The sequence below is a fragment of the Pholcus phalangioides genome, unplaced genomic scaffold (assembly GCF_987345545.1).
Source record: "Pholcus phalangioides strain wild (caught in Gottingen) unplaced genomic scaffold, Ppha-v1.0 ptg000015l_1, whole genome shotgun sequence".
In the NCBI taxonomy this organism is placed as follows: domain Eukaryota; kingdom Metazoa; phylum Arthropoda; class Arachnida; order Araneae; family Pholcidae; genus Pholcus; species Pholcus phalangioides.
Genome location: NW_028301608.1, coordinates 3,801,715 through 3,820,151, shown reverse-complemented (window position 1 = coordinate 3,820,151; position 18,437 = coordinate 3,801,715). Strand labels below are relative to the sequence as shown.

The following is an 18,437-nucleotide window of genomic DNA, read 5'->3' as shown; positions in this document are numbered from 1 at the left end:
TTTGCAAGAAGACCTGCTGTTTGCTTCTCGCTCACTTCTACGGACAGGAGAATCCGTTTATCATGGTGCAGAGAGCATAGAGATTGGAGTATAGATCAATGGGGGCGTGGTACCCCGGTCGATACGATGCTTGCCTAAAGTACCAAAGGGTGTTTAGAGGTGTAGCGAGTTTGATACCCGGTTCGTCCTTGTCAGAAAACTTTCCTGACACAAGGGTACAACAAAAAACGGCGACTTGACCGCAGCAAAAAATTGCTACCGCAGGGAGTCCCCCATCGAGGGGTTAGCGCACCAACCTCTCGATGAGTATAAAAAAAACCAGCCTACCGTTCGGAATCTGCAATAAATTGTAGGTCCCGGTCTAATTAGCCCCCGTGTGCAGAAAATGACCGTGGTGTGACAAAAATGATCAAATTAAAATGGATCCATGGGCGACCATTCTCTTCACTGACGAGTTCCGGTTCAGCCTAAGCACCAATTCTCGCCGTACGTTCATATGGAGAGAACCAGGGACCCGCTACCTACCCTCCAATGTCTGCGAAATCGATCGTTATGGCGGAGGAGGTTTAATGGTCTGGGCAGGCATCATGTTGGATGGCCACACACCCCTCCATGTCTTTGAAAGAGGCACTGTGACTGGTGTGAGGTATAGGGATGAGGTCTTGGAGCCCTATGTTCGCCTTTTCAGGGGTGCAGTTGGCCGAGTTCATTTTAATGGACGATAACGTGAGGCCACATAGAGCTCTTCAGCTCGACGATTTTCTAGAGAGTGAGGATATTCGCCGGATGGATTGGCCAGCCAGATTTCCAGACCTTAACCCTATAGAGCATGTCTGGGACGCTCTGGGGAGGGCAATTGCAACTCACAACCCCCCTCCAGGAACCATACAGGGAATGAAAACAGCGTTGCTGAACAAGTGGGACCAATTGCCGCAGGAAATGATAAACTGCCTTATTTCAATTATGAAATCACGCCGAGAGACCTGTATATCTGTAAGAGGGGACCATACCCCCTATTAACCCATTTTTTTCTTTATTCTGCAACTGCTGTTTCATACCTTCCGACTCCAACGAGTGTTACACACGATCATGCGTGTGTATTACAATTATTGAATGGTTATTTGTTTTCTATTGTATCAATGTATGTACATAAAGTATCAAATTTCATTAAAATCGGTACAGTAGTTCTAGTGATAATCGACCAAGTCTGCAAATCTCTTAATTTCTTACACCAGTGTATAAGCGAGAGTTCGTAAAGTAGAGCAAGTTTTAACATTAGCTCTATGCTGTGCTGTTCAGGACAGAGAACAGTTCGTAAAAAAAAGAGCATGCTTGTAAAATCGTGCTTCGACTGTAATAATTGAGTAGCTTGCCAATATGTTTGGTTACTAAACCTGTTTTGTGGGTTATAGTACACAAAATCCCAGGTGCAAAAGTGATTAAACAATTGATATTCATGCCTAAAATTTTCTTTGTGTAGTTACTAAATCGCAGGCCGAGAGCAGCACAAAATGTTTAGAATTTATAGCAGCTTTTTTACCAACATGAAAAAGAGTCACTATGCCTTTAAAAAGTCAAAAGAAACATTATTTTGGACTTTTTCCTTTGAGTTAAACAAATTCTTTTTGATGACGGAAAAAATTCTTCTGACACCTAGGATTTGTTGTAATTTATCCAGCCCTGGATTAGTCAGTAAATTTATATTTTTACAAATGTAGGTCTAGACGTCTTTCTCATACATTCTCAGAATCTGAGATTGTGGAAACAATTAACACAGAACTATTTTTCGAAATGTTTAAGAAACAGGAGCAAGAAAGACAAAAAGTGGCCTAAAGAATGATGAAATCAACAAGAAAGCCAACATGAATATGAATCTACATGACAGGAGTGAATTAAAATTTCATCTAAATGTGAAACCTTGCTAGAAGAATAAATCTTTCCACAAAGATATATGTTTTCAAATCGTATTTAGAATTACCCCCCTTCAATCTACAGTAAATCTTTTTTCTATACAATGCTATCCATTACTGCAATTGATCCTTCTATAATGTGGCTTTTTTTTAAGAAATTTGAAAACGTCTCTTCAAATTAGCCTTTCATATATTTTTGAACACCTTTCTGCGTTGGGTTTCTTTCTTCCAAGAACACTTAGTGACATCAGTATTTTGTCCCACCTGGTCCCTTGAAGGTGTTAATGAAGTTGCTCCTGCTTCTACTTTTTGCACAAGACACAAAATTTCAGAGTGATAAACTCCTCAGCATAATGACACACGTAACCAAATTTCAGCAATTAACTATTCAACCATGATTTCATGAGTTTGCACTCGTTTGTGCATTTTCTGGTAGTATTAGCAATGAAAATCTAACAAGACGTATCAACAACAGCATAAATTTAATGTTGTACAATGATGTTTCTCTTCCAGATGTAACAATAATACGTCTACAACATTTTTTCTTAGTCCATGGAATATAGTTATATCAAGACTTCACTGCGTATATTCGGATTGATGCATTGGGGGTAGGGGCAAGAGCGGCCCAGAGACATGATCTACTAGGCACCACTCCCTTCCAGTTGACTCCTCAGTGCAGTTGTCCCCTTTGATTGTCGTCCCCCTATCCAGTTCCGGCCCTGTATACATATAGGCGCCAATTCCCAGACTCGAAAAACCTGTAGTTTTTATCATGTGAAGAAATATTTAGCACCAAAGAAAACATGTCATACAGATAGAAGGAAAAACGGGGGATTTTTTGAGACTGCATTGGGTGACCATATGACCATTCTTTTTTGAGACGTTCCTGTATTTTTCATCGACCCAACTTTAGTTTTTATAAAAATATCCTGTTTTTTCTGCATTTTCAACAAAGCTTAATTGAATTTTTTTACCCTTCACTGTTATCAAGAATTAAAATTATTTTATCAACTTATAAAAGAAAATTATGACTATAAATATGAATATTGCATAGAAAATATTTACATTTATTTCATAGAATTCATTTTAATCTACTGTGATTTGCGGTAGCACTTCATTTCCTGCCAGAGGCAATTTTTTGGAAAGTTTAACAATAATTGGTAACTTTGCTTGCTTTTGGCATCATATTTAGCTACAATCTGCAATTTATCAAAATCTAAATTTTCCATATTTTTTCTGAGGAAACATGGTCTACCTGAGATTGCAAGTACTGAAAGGGTATTTTTCTTAAGAATTTTTCATTAAAGTGAAACACCATTTGAGAATTTTTAGGGATTTTTCTCATTTTAAAAAAACCAAAAAATCTGAAGATTCTGGTTTTAGACCGGAAGATCTTCATTAAGGCCTCAGTGTAAATCAGAAGCATTAGTACCTATGCTGTACATATTTTAAGTGAAGAACAAATGCTTCAAAATGTAATGCCATTTGGCTATTATTTTTCATAAATTGTTTAGAGGCAGTTGAAAAAGACAACAAATGCAACAGAAGTGTAGATTGACACAACAAACTGACACCATCCGTGCAGCTATATTATGCATTTTGAATATATTTCCCTATCATCAACATATAAGATTGAGGGGCACAAGGCACTTTCATAATATAATATAATAGTTATTTCATACTTATTACATAATGCATACCATTATTTACAATTTTATAGGAACTATTAGCTACTTTAAGATAATTGTTTGATCATTAGATTAGATTCATAATGCAGACACCCCACATGTACCAGGCATAGATACATAGGTGAAAAAGAAATGAATGTGCTGCATACCTTGCAACCACCTGACTTGCGTTGCAGGTCCATAGCCCTTCTCGTTGCGAGCGGCGATTCTGAATATGATTGCAGGTTTTGTCGTCGTGTCAACATGCGCTGAAGCCAGATTGGTGCTGTTCACCGTGCAGCTAGGACTTGGACCGCAGTACACTCTAACAAATGCGAGTTGAGATGGATTTGATGTAACAGTAGTTTTAGCATCACCTGTGGTGGCAGATCTCATGGCTAAATAAACAGAATACTCTGTTATTTCTCCCGCAGATGCTTGAGGTGCTTCCCATGACAAAGTAGCTCCCCCATTACACTGAATGAAGGGAAAAAAAAAAAATAATAATAATCACAGACATCATTCAAATATATACAAACATGAAATAACAATATCTTGGATCACTGCCCTCAAAATCTCAAACTATTTTGAATGAATACTGAATTTATTGCAGAAACCTGAAATATTTTCATGATTTCTGAAATGTATGCTAAACCTCACCAATTTTAAAGCTGGAAACTTTACCCCCTCCCACCATCCTTTTTCAATAAGAAAATAAACATTAGCATGCGTAGAAGAGATAAAATACACAGTGTGTTCAAAAATTAATTAGCAAAAGCAATTTAAAGCTAGATTGCACCAATCTCTCTTTAAACGAATTTTTAAAACTAAACAATTAAAAAATTCTCAAAATGAATGATATTTGAATTCTGCTCACCTTTGCTATCTTTATTGCTGAAGGAGCACCAGGATAACCAGGAAGACATGTCTTGAAAGCTGACACTTCACTCCATGGCCCTTGTCCACAAGCATTGATAGCACACACTCTGAATTTATATGCAGTTCCCGGATGTAATTCTTGAGTAACACACTTACTGAAATCTGGCAACATAATGCCATCCTATACGTAAAAAAAAGTTATGTAAAAATGCAAAGCTACACATACATATAGATCTTTCTAAAATACAATGCTCTGTTCCAAATCACTCATTCATGAAATTATTAAAAATTTATACTCAATGAATAAAGTACACCAAAACCCAGCTAATCCGAACAGCTCTTTAAAAAAAAAAATGACGATGAGTGTGAGAATGTTTTGTTCCCTTGTTGATTCTTTAACTAACGCTCATAAATTTCAAGTTATATTTTTTACACATGAAGAATGAACAATTTTGCAATGAAAACAAATTATGCTGAATTTTTACATGCTATATCGTAATTTCGCCAATAAACTTGAAATAAGATTCAAAGGCAACAAGATGTCCAAAAAGGGAAAAGATTCCGGACACAATCAGGTCATAGCAGACAGTAATGAATTAGGTGCAGCTAGGATGCAGGTTGCCGATTGGTTATTGTGGGCTGTCTATATACGAACGTCTAGCAACCCCAGACCTCTTCTCCATCTCAGTTTTCTTTGTACCAGAGCTCCTACAGCATCAACAACAAAACATTCTTTCAGACACAAGTTCTGCGAGCTCGACCATGCACTATGCAAATAAAGCAGGGTTCGCATCCGCTGAGCTGAACCACTCAAATACCTGCTTTTAGCCAAAAAAGCGTGGGGTGGTGGTGATGGATAAATGATTTTTGCGCATTTGGGTCTAGAATAGAACGACAGGTTTTTAGACGTGGTTTTACAGATTGCCTTCCGCGCACAGAAAAAACAGATTGGCTTCGAGTTTGCCATTTCTTGAACTCTCTCACATACATATATGAATTCATTGCTACATATATGGTAAAGATAGATACAATTTTTTAAAAAATAACAAAAATAAGTAAAACATCGCAAGAAACACAAATACTCAGTTTTTTTAAAAAACCGATTCCATAGTATTGAGTGTCTTCCGTAGCTCCATGGTTTATTGCAGCTGTCCATAGAAACTACGGGCAATCTGTAGCATTCAGTAACTCAGGGTATGTAACCTTAGAGATTACAATATTATTAGTTTTAAAAAAATCATATTTAAAAGACGAATCCTGGAAGTCCGAACAGGTCCCAGTTCCTGTTAGTTAAGTTCAGATTAGTTAATTAGTTCAGATAATACAAATACTAATACAACACCACAACAGGCAAAATGCCCATCGAGGTGGCTGAAAAAAAGATGCCCATAAAAATATGGATGTCATATATTTGAAAAATATAGCAACCCAATTAAAAATGCAATTAACAAAAATTGTAAACAATATATACACACATGATAAAATATACAATGCCCATAAAGAATACTTATGGTTGTCTTATTCTAAGTATGGATAGCTTCTCCATTTACCCCAACATGTTTATCGTATTTCTTTTTAAGCGTGTCAATTGTGTTACAATTTACTATTTCCGGGGGTAAGCTATTCCATTTATTAACAACCCTATTAGACAAAAATTCCCTGCGACACCATAGCCTTGCATTGTCCCTCACCAATCGATACTGGTGTCCCCTTGTAAAAGCAATCGATTGGCGGTGCACTAAAAGTTCATGGTCAATCCTATCCATCCCATTGAAAATTTTGAACACTTCGATCATATCTCCTCGACACCTGCGTTCATCCAATGTAAACATATTCAAAAAATGAAGTCTCTCTTCATAACTCAAGCCCCATGTGCCAATAAGCACACGTGTAGCTCTTCTCTGCACCCCTTCAACCAAGTCTATGTCCCTCTGTAGGTATGGTCTCCAAAACCTTACAGCATACCCCAGTCCAGAACGAACTAAGCCTCGAAAAAGCAGAAGAATGACTTTAGGAGAACGCGAAGAGACCTTTTTGAAAATGAGACCACAAGCATTCTATTCACTTTTTTGACCACCGCTGAACAATGTTCAGAGAACCTTAGCCGCTCGTCAATGAGAATTCCCAAATCGGTGACCCTAGTTGCATCCGGGATAGTGACACCATTCAACTCGTAAGAGAACCGTGGTTGTTCGAACCAAAATGAGTGACCATGCACTTATCAACGCTAAACGTCATGCTCCATTCATTTGCCCATGCTGCAATCCTGTTTAAGTTGGTCTGGAGCAACTCCCTATCGCTTTCATTCCCGATTACCCCCATTAACTTCACATCATCTGCGAATTTGCTAGTAATCCCATCGATACCCTGATCGAGTTTATCAATAAAAAGTGAAAAAAGTATGGGGCCAAGGACACTTCCTTGAGGAACTCCACATGTGACGTCTCTCCAACCAGAGAATTCCCTGTTCACCATAACTCGTTGCGACCTATCTCTTAACCACGATTCTATCCAATTCAGCAAGTTGCCCCCAATTCCAATCTCGTGTAAACGCTTCAAGAGTTTACCATGTTGGACCCGATCGAATGCCTCCTGGAAATCAAAGTAAACAACATCTACATTTTTGCTTTTACCCAAAGCCTTAGTCACGTGCTCATAGAAACAAAGGAGGTTAGTTACACATGACTTCCCCTTCCTAAACCCATGCTGATTATCCGACAATACATTATTCTTGTCTATCCACTTCACAAACTGCCTTTTGATGGTAATTTCCAAAATTTTCGAGAGAGAACTCGTTAAACTCACTGGGCAATAATTTGACAAAGCTTCTCTATTACCCTTCTTAAATATCGGAACAACGTTAGCAAGTTTCCAATCCCTTGGGACGATACCCTCAGCAACACTACTCCTGTATATCTGTGCGACTGGCCCCAACATTTCATTAGCACATTCCCTGAGGACCCTGGGATAGATATCATCTGGTCCTGGTGCTTTGCTTGCACATACATTTCTTAGAAGATTTAGGACCTCCACGTCTTCTACTTGAATATCGTTGAGGGTTTTATTACTCCATGCAACACCCCTATATCGAATATCATTATCTCCATTTAAAAAAGACGCGAAAAAGTCATTGAAAGCATTACACATGCCTACATTGCTCTCTAACCTAGAGCCTCCGATCGAGAGGGGCCAACTGTCCCCTTACATCCATTATTAACGTATCGAAAAAATGATTTTGGGTCAGAGCCAATGTTATCTGTCAACCTAGATTCAACTTCCTTTTTACCATCCCTTATCGCTTTCTTCAACTCTCTTCTTTTATCAGTAAACAATGATAGGTCACCTCGTCCACTTTTATACTCTCTGAATGCTCTTTTCTTTTCAAGATAAAGGTTACGCACGCTATCCGTGAACCATAGAGGGTGTACAAACACGCTTTTTTCGAACAAAGGGTATGACGTCGTGCAAAACTGAGGACAGCTTCGTACTAAATTCTCCCCATTGATCTACCACCCCTACTGATTCCAACCGGTCTTTGAAAACTTCCGCTAACCTTCCTCTCAAAACATCAAAGTTAGTTCTTCGAAAACAAGGAACCAGTCTTTTGTTATCAACCTTACCCGAAGAAAAGTTACAGTAAAATCTGCAGCAAACTGAACTTTATCAATTTCTGGAAGACAAGACACGTACAGAAACATGTTTGAAACAAACGCTTCCGGAGAAATATATAGAACACCTTCATAGTTTCCAGAAAAGAAAATATAGTAAATATCATACAGTTGAACCTTGATAATATGAATTTCGACTAAACAGATTATTTATCTTTCTTGCTAGTATTGATGAAAAAAATATACACTGCTGGCCACCGTAAATGCAACACTCTGAAGGAAGCATGCAAATAATATGAAATTTACAACATGCATTGGCGGAGGTGAGATATGCAAATGATTATAATTTCAGCGCAGACGCACATCACGCGCGCCTGTGGCGGCACTTCAAAGCGCTATTTAAGGCTTGGAGATTTGGACGATTTGAAGTACGGCAATTGTGTTTTTCTTGTGGCTTTTTCAAAAAAAAACGATCAATTATGCCTCGTAGAAAACAGCGATCATCTTTTGATCAAGTATCCGAGTTCGACAGAGGAAGGATAGTGGCCTACCGAGATTGTGGATTATCTTTCAGGGAAATCGGTAGTCGTGTTGGACGAAACCAAACAACTGTAATGCGGATATGTGATTGTTGGATGCAGGAGGGTACGACGGACCGACGTGTTCGATCGCATCCACCTCAGTGCACCACTTCACGTGATGACAGGCGTATTGTGCGTATGGCAGTGACGGATCGCTCAGCCACATCGCGAACCATAGCACAGCACATTCAGTCTGTACCGCATCATCCAGTGTCTGCGCGTACCATTCGACGCCGTTTACAGCAGAGTGGTCTGTCCGCAAGACGTCCATTGCTTCGTCTACCCTTGACGCAGAACCACAGACGTCTCCGCCGCCAATGGTGCGATGAAAGAAGGATGTGGACGGCACAATGGAATGAAATTGTCTTTACTGACGAGTCACGCTTCTGTCTGCAACACCACGATGGTCGGATTTGAGTCTGGAGACACCGTGGAGAGAGGATGCTGAACAGCTGCGTTATGCACCGCCACACTGGTCCTGCACCGGGTATTATGGTATGGGGCGGTATTGGATATCACTCTCGCACTCCTCTAGTACGCATTGCCGGTACTTTAAAAAGCCAGCGCTACATCTCCGAGGTGTTGGAGCCAGTTGTCCTTCCTTACCTTCAGGGCTTGCCCACAGCCATATTTCAACAGGATAATGCGCGACCACACGTGGCACGCATTGTCCAAAGGTTCTTCGTCAATCGCCAGATTGAATTGCTTCCCTGGCCAGCTAGCTCTCCGGATCTTTCGCCGATAGAAAACATGTGGTCCATGGTTGCTCAACGATTGACCCAGATTACATCCCCAGCTGCCACACCAGATCAACTTTGGCAACGCGTGGAAGCTGCTTGGTCTGCTGTATCCCAAGAACACATCCAAAGTCTCTTTGAATCAATGCCGAGGCGTGTGGCAGCGGTGATCTCCAACAATGGCGGCTACTCTGGCTACTGATTTTGGCAGGAACCACACTTCACAGAAGTCTATAAATTTAATCATTTGATGCTTGGTCAACATGTTATCTACAAAATAAATATTGTTGCGATATCTCTTGTCTTTCTTGGTGTTGCAATTTGGGTGGCCAGCAGTGTACTTTACTTTCTTAAAAGCGTTTTTATTTTACAAAACTGTATAAAATATACATGTGCATCTGAAGATACAAAAAACGAAGTACTTACCACTTCTTTTTTTTCTGAAGAATGCTGAGAGTAAAAGAAAGACACGGTGCCTTTACATTCTTTGAAGACACCAATATTGAACCAATCATTGTCCTTTTTGTACTTCTCAGAAGCAGCAGCAGGATCAGACTCCTATAAAACCAAGAGTGAGTATTAAAAAAAATCATTGGCATTACAAAGATCAGAGCATATTGTTAATAGATTCAGCATCCCAAACATGATTCCCCCTTTGTTCAATAATTAGCAATATTTTCTTTTCCTTACAGGACACATGGAAAAACAGTCTAACTCTCATTATAACAACTTCGAAGGACAGATTTTGTTCACAATATCTGATTCTATTTGCTTTATGTATACTCTCCCTCCCCTTTACATTAAGCTGGAAAGTTTTTGGTGAATTAATTACCTGAGATATAAAAAGATACAATCTGAAGTACTTCAGAGACAGGATTGAAGTCGGATAAGAAAAGGGTCCCAAGGTATTACCCTCAAAACATTATGAAAAATTCTAGTAAATTTACCTTAAAAAAAGAAGAAGCAACAGAGTGCAATTAATAAAGCCGCAAAAAATTAATAAAAATTGTACGTTTGCAGCTTATTGCTTCTCGTGCTTCTTAGCGAGATCTATAAAAAAATTATTTTTATACTATAGCTCTAGCATAAGACAACCAAAGTATTCTTTATGGGCATTGAATATAGTATTTCATCATGTATATATTGTTTGTAATTGCATTTTTAATTGGGTTGCCATACTTTTGAAATATGACATCCATATTTATGGCCATCTTTTTCTCAGACACCTCGTTGGGCATTTTGCCTGTTGTAGCACTGGTGTATTTGTCCTCCCTCTCTTTTTTTTCCCCTCCAGCTTTCTCTTCTAGAAACTAATTTTTTTTCTTTGTCTGTGTTGTCTATGATCATATGTTGTTTGAATGATACCACTCTAAGACACTGTAGGATTGCGGGGCTTTTAAATTTATTCTTGGCTTCTGTTGGCATTCAAAATATTTTTTCGAGTGACCCATAATAATTTTGTCAGATTTTCTATATAATTTTGTGCATATTCAAACGAGTAGAACCAGCAACAATTTTTTCAAAACTTTTTGAAGAGGTCACCTTGGGACCCTTTCCTTGTAAGTACACCAGACCAACTCTGTTCTATAGCCACCAACAAAATCAGAGACTACCATTTAGATCACTCGTCAATGCCTCTTGCTAAATCACATTCTTCTAGACCAGTGTTTGAAACCAATTGGTGCTATCATCCCTTTTCTCAAAAATATTTTGATCACCCATTCTCGCTAAGACAACACACATAAGATCACATACTGTATCTGTAGTTTTTACACCCTACCCAGGTTCATCACTTTGCCCGCTTTGAGAAATGTATGGATGATGCTCATTGCACATCTATTCAAAATCTGCAATCGGAACAAAACAGTACTTTGTTTAAAAAGCTAAACTTAGAAGAGTTGATCCACTTTGCCCAAGAATATTTAGAAGACACCAACGAATAAGGCAAATACACAAAAAATAATAAAAGTCCTAATGCATTTCAACACCAATGGGTGCCGTCTTCAGAGGAAAAATTTAACCACTAGTTTCGCTGACCGAGTTTCCCATTTGGGTTGAATACCAAATCTTCACGCTCACTAGTATATTTTTGAAGGCCCGAATATATGTGCCTTCGTAGAAATCTAGATCAACTGTGGACTTGACTTTGTGAAAAACTCTCGCTTCTTGAAATTTGAATTTGTGACCTTCTTGCCAACAGTGAGCGGCGATGGTCGATTTTTCACATTCCTGATTCTTAACACAGCGAGCGTGTTCATTTAATCTCGCTTTTATGGGTCTCCTTGTCTGTCCTATATAACCAAGAGAGCAATCACCACATGGAATGTAATAAATGCCCCATTGTTTATTCTCCGGTATAGCATCCTTAGGGGGCATGAAACCAAAGTTTTTAGTGGGCACATCTATGGTTGTTAGATTAAACTTTTTAAGAATCGGTTTGATCTTCAGTGAGAGCACTGGATCGTAGGGTATGACTACACTTTCTCTGAGTGGTCTCTCTGTAATATTTTCTAGAGTGGTTCCTCGTGCCGGTTTCAAGAATTTTCTACTTAATTCGTCAACGATCTTGGTGTTGAAGCAATTGCAATTGCTCTGATGGTTTCAAGTTCATGGTCTAAAGTGTTCCGATCTGAACAGATGTTAAATGCTCTCTCTACAAAGGTGCGAAAAGACGAAAGTTTCTGTTGCATAGGATGGCAAGATCTGAAATGAGGTGGTAATGAGACTGCGAAAGGCTTACGATAGACCGAGGTGTGGAACTGTGATTTCCGTTTCGTTACTAATACGTCCAAGAAAGAGAGTTCATTGTTAGTTTCGAATTCGGCTGTGAACTGAACTTATTAGTAACGAAACGGAAATCACAGTTCCAAACCTCGGTCTATCGTAAGCCTTTCGCAGTCTCATTACCACCTCATTTCAGATCTTGCCATCCTATGCAACAGAAACTTTCGTCTTTTCGCACCTTTGTAGAGAGAGCATTTAACATCTGTTCAGATCGGAACACTTTAGACCATGAACTTGAAACCATCAGAGCAATTGCAATTGCTTCAACACCAAGATCGTTGACGAATTAAGTAGAAAATTCTTGAAACCGGCACGAGGAACCACTCTAGAAAATATTACAGAGAGACCACTCAGAGAAAGTGTAGTCATACCCTACGATCCAGTGCTCTCACTGAAGATCAAACCGATTCTTAAAAAGTTTAATCTAACAACCATAGATGTGCCCACTAAAAACTTTGGTTTCATGCCCCCTAAGGATGCTATACCGGAGAATAAACAATGGGGCATTTATTACATTCCATGTGGTGATTGCTCTCTTGGTTATATAGGACAGACAAGGAGACCCATAAAAGCGAGATTAAATGAACACGCTCGCTGTGTTAAGAATCAGGAATGTGAAAAATCGACCATCGCCGCTCACTGTTGGCAAGAAGGTCACAAATTCAAATTTCAAGAAGCGAGAGTTTTTCACAAAGTCAAGTCCACAGTTGATCTAGATTTCTACGAAGGCACATATATTCGGGCCTTCAAAAATATACTAGTGAACGATAATAAATCTACACCCCCGATCGCAACACCATGGCTTAAATTCATTTTGAGCGGGAATTACAAGAAAATTCGAATGGACCAATTGGATAGCACTATTCCGCAAAGGTCCAATCAGGACGCTGCATTAGTATCTCACGCAGGCTCACAGCTTCATTCTGACCACGCCATTTGAAGTGAACAGACGTACTTCTTCCGCTGAGCAACCGAGCGTGAAGATTTGGTATTCAACCCAAATGGGAAACTCGGTCAGCGAAACTAGTGGTTAAATTTTCCCTCTGAAGACGGCACCCATTGGTGTTGAAATGCATTAGGACTTTTATTATTTTTTGTGTATTTGCCTTATTCGTTGGTGTCTTCTAAAAAAAAAAAAAAAAACCCGTGACAGCATTTTACCTAAAAAATCTCTCTCATTCAATTATTGACAATCGCTGGAAAAAAACTAGATCATCTGAACACAGTTAATAAAGCAAAAAGAATCCAAAAGATGCAAAGAATAGACAATGTTTAAATTAGTTGATTCAATCAAACCTTATAGTCTTGATTGACTGCAATCGTTTTACACATTTCTTCAGCCAGAAAACACTAGGTTTTCTTGCAATGATGATCTACCTTGTTTTTTTTCTGGCATGGCAGCTCATGAGCAGGAATATGGTAAGAGGTAGGAGTTTGAATTAATTTAATACTTAATATTAAGAATGTTAATAGTTAAGGAAAATAATTAAACAATTTGATTCATTTTAACACTAGAACCGCAGACTGGGTCACATTGACCCAAACTGTGGAGAAACACTGTTTCACAGCAAAAACAGGAATTTATTTTCGGTGTTCCTGGGTTTTTCCACCTACTTTTATTAAATGTTGTTTAATTTTGTATTCATAACGGAAAACTATTTGTTTATAAAAACTGTATTTGCAAAATGGGCTTCAAAAGTAGCTAAAAATTGATGTAATGCTGTAAAAATAAGACTTAGTATACATTATTTACACTGTTCAGTACAAAAACTTTTTTCAGTAATCCCATAATATGACAAAGATGTAAAATAAGCGTAAGAAATTAAGTATGAGAATGTCTAATATGATTCTGTCAAATAAGTATTAATTTCTTACTGATAAGGGGAATTTATGATGAGCAATGGAGAAAATCCAAGAAACATTTTATTTTCTGGATATTATGCTGAGGTGAACTCGGAAAGAAAAGTCATTTCAGTTCACCTCAGCATAATATCCAGAATATAAAATGCTTCCTTGATATATTGGGCTGAAGAAAAGCCATCTATCTCTCTAATGGAGAAAAAGTTTTTTCATTAATCCAGGGGTGGGAAGTGACAAAGTCCTTTTCGGAGCATCTTTGAAGCAGCAAAATCCAGGATTCTGAGCAGTTTTGGAGCAGCAAAATATAGGATTCGGAGCAGATATTTATAAATTGGAGCAGCGAAATTAACAAGAATATTTTTGTTAATCCTCACATTGTTTCGAAATAAAACAACTACACTGTCTTTTGTTATCAAGCATCTTTTTCATCAGCTTGTTTTTTGTTTTTGGTGTTTCAGGCTTTTGACACCTTGTTTGAAAGAGCAACTGTCATAAAATTTTTCGCAAGAGTCTATTTAAGATGATTTTTGCTTACTGAGGGCACTATTTGCTGTCTGGAACCGGGTCATTCCATGTCAAATCACCCAGCCATGACACCCATAGTCTCAGATTTCAATGATTTTCTTTTTATTTGTTGCATTTACCATCCTTATTAACCGTGTGAAATATTATTTGCATATCTCTAAAATTTTTTGAGAAAAAAAATGTTGAAATTTATCAAAAACTGATGCAGATGACTTTTTCGAGGCTCAATTTTTAAGCGGCATTGTTTGAGAAAATAAATCATAACTTTTTTAATTTTCAATATATTCAAGTGAAATTTTCACTAAAGTGTTCACAAAAACATACAGAATATGAATAAAAATAATTCATACACTTACATTTGAAATTTACATGCAAAAAAATTATGTAAACTTTGTTTTTGTGGAATTTTTCGTTAGAAAAAATACAATTTTTCAAACGTATTTTTAGACCAGAGGCACAGCAGTTACCAAAACAACTTTTATTTTAAATTTCTCCTAAATATATGAAGTAAAATACTGGAGAAAAAAAAATAATGGTTTTTTGACCGTTAATATGTGGGTCATTCCATGTGAAATCAACACAATTTTTATATACATTTTAACTCACCATCTCAGATTTTGATGAAACTTGGCACAGAGGTAGCCTACATGTAGATAAAGAAAACTACCCAATTTCATTAAAATATGTCAACCCATTTTGAAAATATGGCGATGTGAAGTTGTCAAAATTCACTAAAAAACACCCCACGGCCATAATTTCAAATTGCTGTAGCAACTCTCTTAATTAAGCTAAAATGATGGGACATGTGTCATTTTGCAGCATTTTCTATGGGCTTTCCTATGATATGCAACACAATATGGGTTTGTGATGAAATGTTTTTTTTTAAATTTAAATTAAAATTTAAATTTTGAATTTATCAAAAAGCGCATCTTCAAAAAATTTTAAAAAATTATATACAACACTTCACATTATTGTTAACTATTTCCCTAAGTATGAAAGTGGGACTGTCATGGGTTTACTACTTTATAAAATTTCAAAAATACATATTTCACTAAAAAAATTGACATTTTTGTAAAATTTATAGATTTAAGCAGAAATATACATAACTTACCCATAAATAAATTTTCACTTTTTTCATAAATTTATTTTTAATGTATTTAAAATACAACTAGTGACTATTATGGGTGATTATTTTATGGTTTAACTAGTTTAAACCACTTTAAACCAGTCCAACTGGTTCCAACTGCCTGTGGGCATAGGCAGACTGATCAGTCTTCATACTGATTCATCGGATGTGAATGTTGTTGGTGATTAATGTGATGGTAATAAGTTTCTTTTTTAAATGTTAATATTTTGTGAGGTGTGGTATTAGTGAAAAAAAAAATATTATTTCAGTATATTTTCTTAGTGTTCTCTTCAGAAACTTTTTTCTATATTTTAATTGAGATCTGTGTGATATTATACAATGGAGAAAGATATCAGACACTACAATGTTGCAATCCTTTAAAAAAACAATCATTCTGTGAAAAACATAAGGAGACTAAGAAATGTGCCTCAATGGATGTGTGGTATGTTTCCTGATATGCCAAAGATATCAAAAATTTGTGATAATTGTAGGAAGCAGATTGGTTCATTGAAAAATATGCAAGGAAAAAATGATTGCAGAAAATTTTTGGATGATGAAACAAGCTATGTTCCTCCACCTTCAGCTGTTGTGCAGACATATGTCTCTCCAGGAATTAGGAGAGTCCCCTATGCGTAGTACAAAACTTCAGATGAAGAAGTATTCAACCAAAAAATTTAAAAGCATTGGGTTAGCACTTAAAAAACAACTATTTGCTAATGCAGAGAATTCCTCAGAAAACGAATGTGAGTCACTGGAACAATCTGTTATAGCTAATCTGAAAGCTAGCTTTTCCTCTAGTAGCAGGAAAAAGAAAGTAATGCTACTGACTTGCTTGCCTGAATCTTGGCATATAAGAAAGATAATGCGCGAATTCAATGCTCCTAACTACATGGTACGCCAGGCAAAATGGCTTTTGAAGGAAAGAGGTATATTAGAAAGTCCTGACCAAAAACCGGGAAAGAATTTGTTGAAGTTGTGCAAACAGTACGTTCTTTTTATGAAAATGATGAAATAAGTAGAGTAATGCCAGGAAAGAAAGACTAACTGTGAAGGGGAAGAATGGAGATAAAACAGTAATATCTAAAAACTTATTTTGTGCAATTTAAAAGCAGCATATAAAATTTTCAAAGATAAATTTCAAGAAATAAAGATAGGGTTTTCTAAATTTGCAGAACTGCGCCCAAAACACTGCATTTTAGCAGGACATAGTGGAACACACTCAGTATGTGTTTGCACTACACATCAAAATGTCAAACTCATGATAGAAAATGCTAAGCTCGGTATGTTAACCAATGGAGAATTGGCCTCTTATAAACACTGTTTGGCAAAAATGCTGTGCAATCCAGCATCAATTCATTGCATTATGGGAAACTGTAGTTCTTGCCCAGGAAGTGACCCAATAAAAAGTACACTACAAAATTCATTTGATAATAATATGGTTGAGAATATCACTTTTCAACAATGGGTTTCAGTAGACAGATGTAACTTAGAAACCATACAGAAGACATCATCAGAGTTTATCGAATTATTTTCTGAGAAATTGACCACACTGATACTCCATGATTTTCTAGCTAAGCAGCAAAGCTCTTTTGTAAATGAAATCAAGGAAAACTTGAATGAGGGTGAATATGTTGTTACATGTGACTTCTCTGAGAATTACACTTTTGTGATCCAAGATAAAGCCCTGAGTTATCATTGGTCAAGTGATCATGCAACAGTGCACCCCTTTGTAATGTATTACAAAGGAGAGAAGAAAACAGAGCATATGAGCTATGTCATAATTTCTAATTGTCTAGAGCATAACACTATAGCAGTTTACTGTTTTCAAAAAAAGCTAATTCAATTCTTAAAAACCAAATTTCAAACTGTACAGAAGATATATTGCTTTTTGTATGGTAGTGCAGCCCAGTACTAGAATAAAGAGAATTTTATAAACTTATGTTTCCACAAAGAAGATTTTGGCATCGATACAGAATGACATTTTTTTGCCTCTGCACATGGAAAAGGACCTTGCGATGGTGTCGGTGGCACTGTTAAGAGATTAGCAACAAAAGCAAGTCTGCAGAGGCCATATGAGAACCAAATTCTTACTCCACAACAACTTTTTGATCGGGTAGTTAAAAACATTACATCTGTACACTTTGAATTTTCAACACAAGAAGAGTACATTGAAACTGAAAGATTTCTAGAACAACGCTTTAGTCAATCTGTTACCATCAAAGGAACACTGAGGTTACATGCCTTTATACCTATAGCATCAAGTACATCAAAAATATTAGTAAAAACTTTTTAGGGTACAACAGAATCTACTGTTGAAACAGTCACAAAATCTCCGGAAAAACTGGCTTTAAGAGATATTCATGGATATGTTACTGCCATCTACGACAGGAAATGGTGGCTAGCTTATGTTTTAACAAAAGACGAAGGTCTTGATGAAGTTAAAGCTACTTTCCTTCACCCAGCTGGCCCATCACTGTCTTATGCATATCCTACAAAACCTGATATTCTATGGGTATCTGTAAATGATGTTCTTTGTAAAGTAAATCCAGTAACACCAACAGGAAGAATATATCAAATTCCTGGGGATGATACTGTAAAAACAAATGAAGCGTTCAAAAAGACAGTGTAAATCTTAAAAAATACTGTTTGTATCAGGTTTGGCAAGTGACATTTGAATGTATGTGTTAAGAGTAAATTTCAATGTGTACATAGATATATTAAGAATAAAGACTAAAGATTTATTTATGGGTAAGTTATGTA

General features: G+C 37.1%; 2 protein-coding genes across 5 annotated transcripts in view; one reads left to right on the top strand and one right to left on the bottom strand.

Annotated features, from left to right (window-relative positions):
• The window catches only part of Hcf (Host cell factor), a 121,880-nt gene that overhangs the window by 15,549 nt on the left and 87,894 nt on the right, over positions 1–18,437 (bottom strand). For all 4 annotated transcript variants that reach the window (XM_089242593.1, XM_089242595.1, XM_089242594.1 and 1 more), the window contains exons 23-25: positions 9,809–9,940; positions 4,455–4,637; positions 3,748–4,054 (exon numbers count right to left, since the gene is read on the bottom strand). In XM_089242593.1, coding sequence (XP_089098719.1) covers positions 3,748–4,054; positions 4,455–4,637; positions 9,809–9,940 — 622 coding nt within the window. The remainder of the gene's footprint in view (positions 1–3,747; positions 4,055–4,454; positions 4,638–9,808; positions 9,941–18,437) is intronic.
• Positions 16,276–18,306, top strand: LOC149075270 (uncharacterized). Its single transcript, XM_089243142.1, has 3 exons — positions 16,276–16,689; positions 17,662–17,938; positions 17,981–18,306. Exons 1-3 carry the CDS (start codon positions 16,276–16,278, stop codon positions 18,304–18,306), a joined length of 1,017 nt encoding a protein of 338 aa, XP_089099268.1.

What these genes read in the sequence shown, in the direction of transcription:
- LOC149075270 (XM_089243142.1), top strand. Translation starts at nt 16,276, where the DNA reads ATGTCTCTCCAGGAATTAGGAGAGTCCCCTATGCGTAGTACAAAACTT. An exon ending in TTTTTATGAAAATGATGAAA is followed by an intron (nt 16,690 to 17,661) that starts TAAGTAGAGTAA and finishes GAATGACATTTT; the next exon opens with TTTGCCTCTGCACATGGAAA. An exon ending in CTTTATACCTATAGCATCAA is followed by an intron (nt 17,939 to 17,980) that starts GTACATCAAAAA and finishes AGGGTACAACAG; the next exon opens with AATCTACTGTTGAAACAGTC.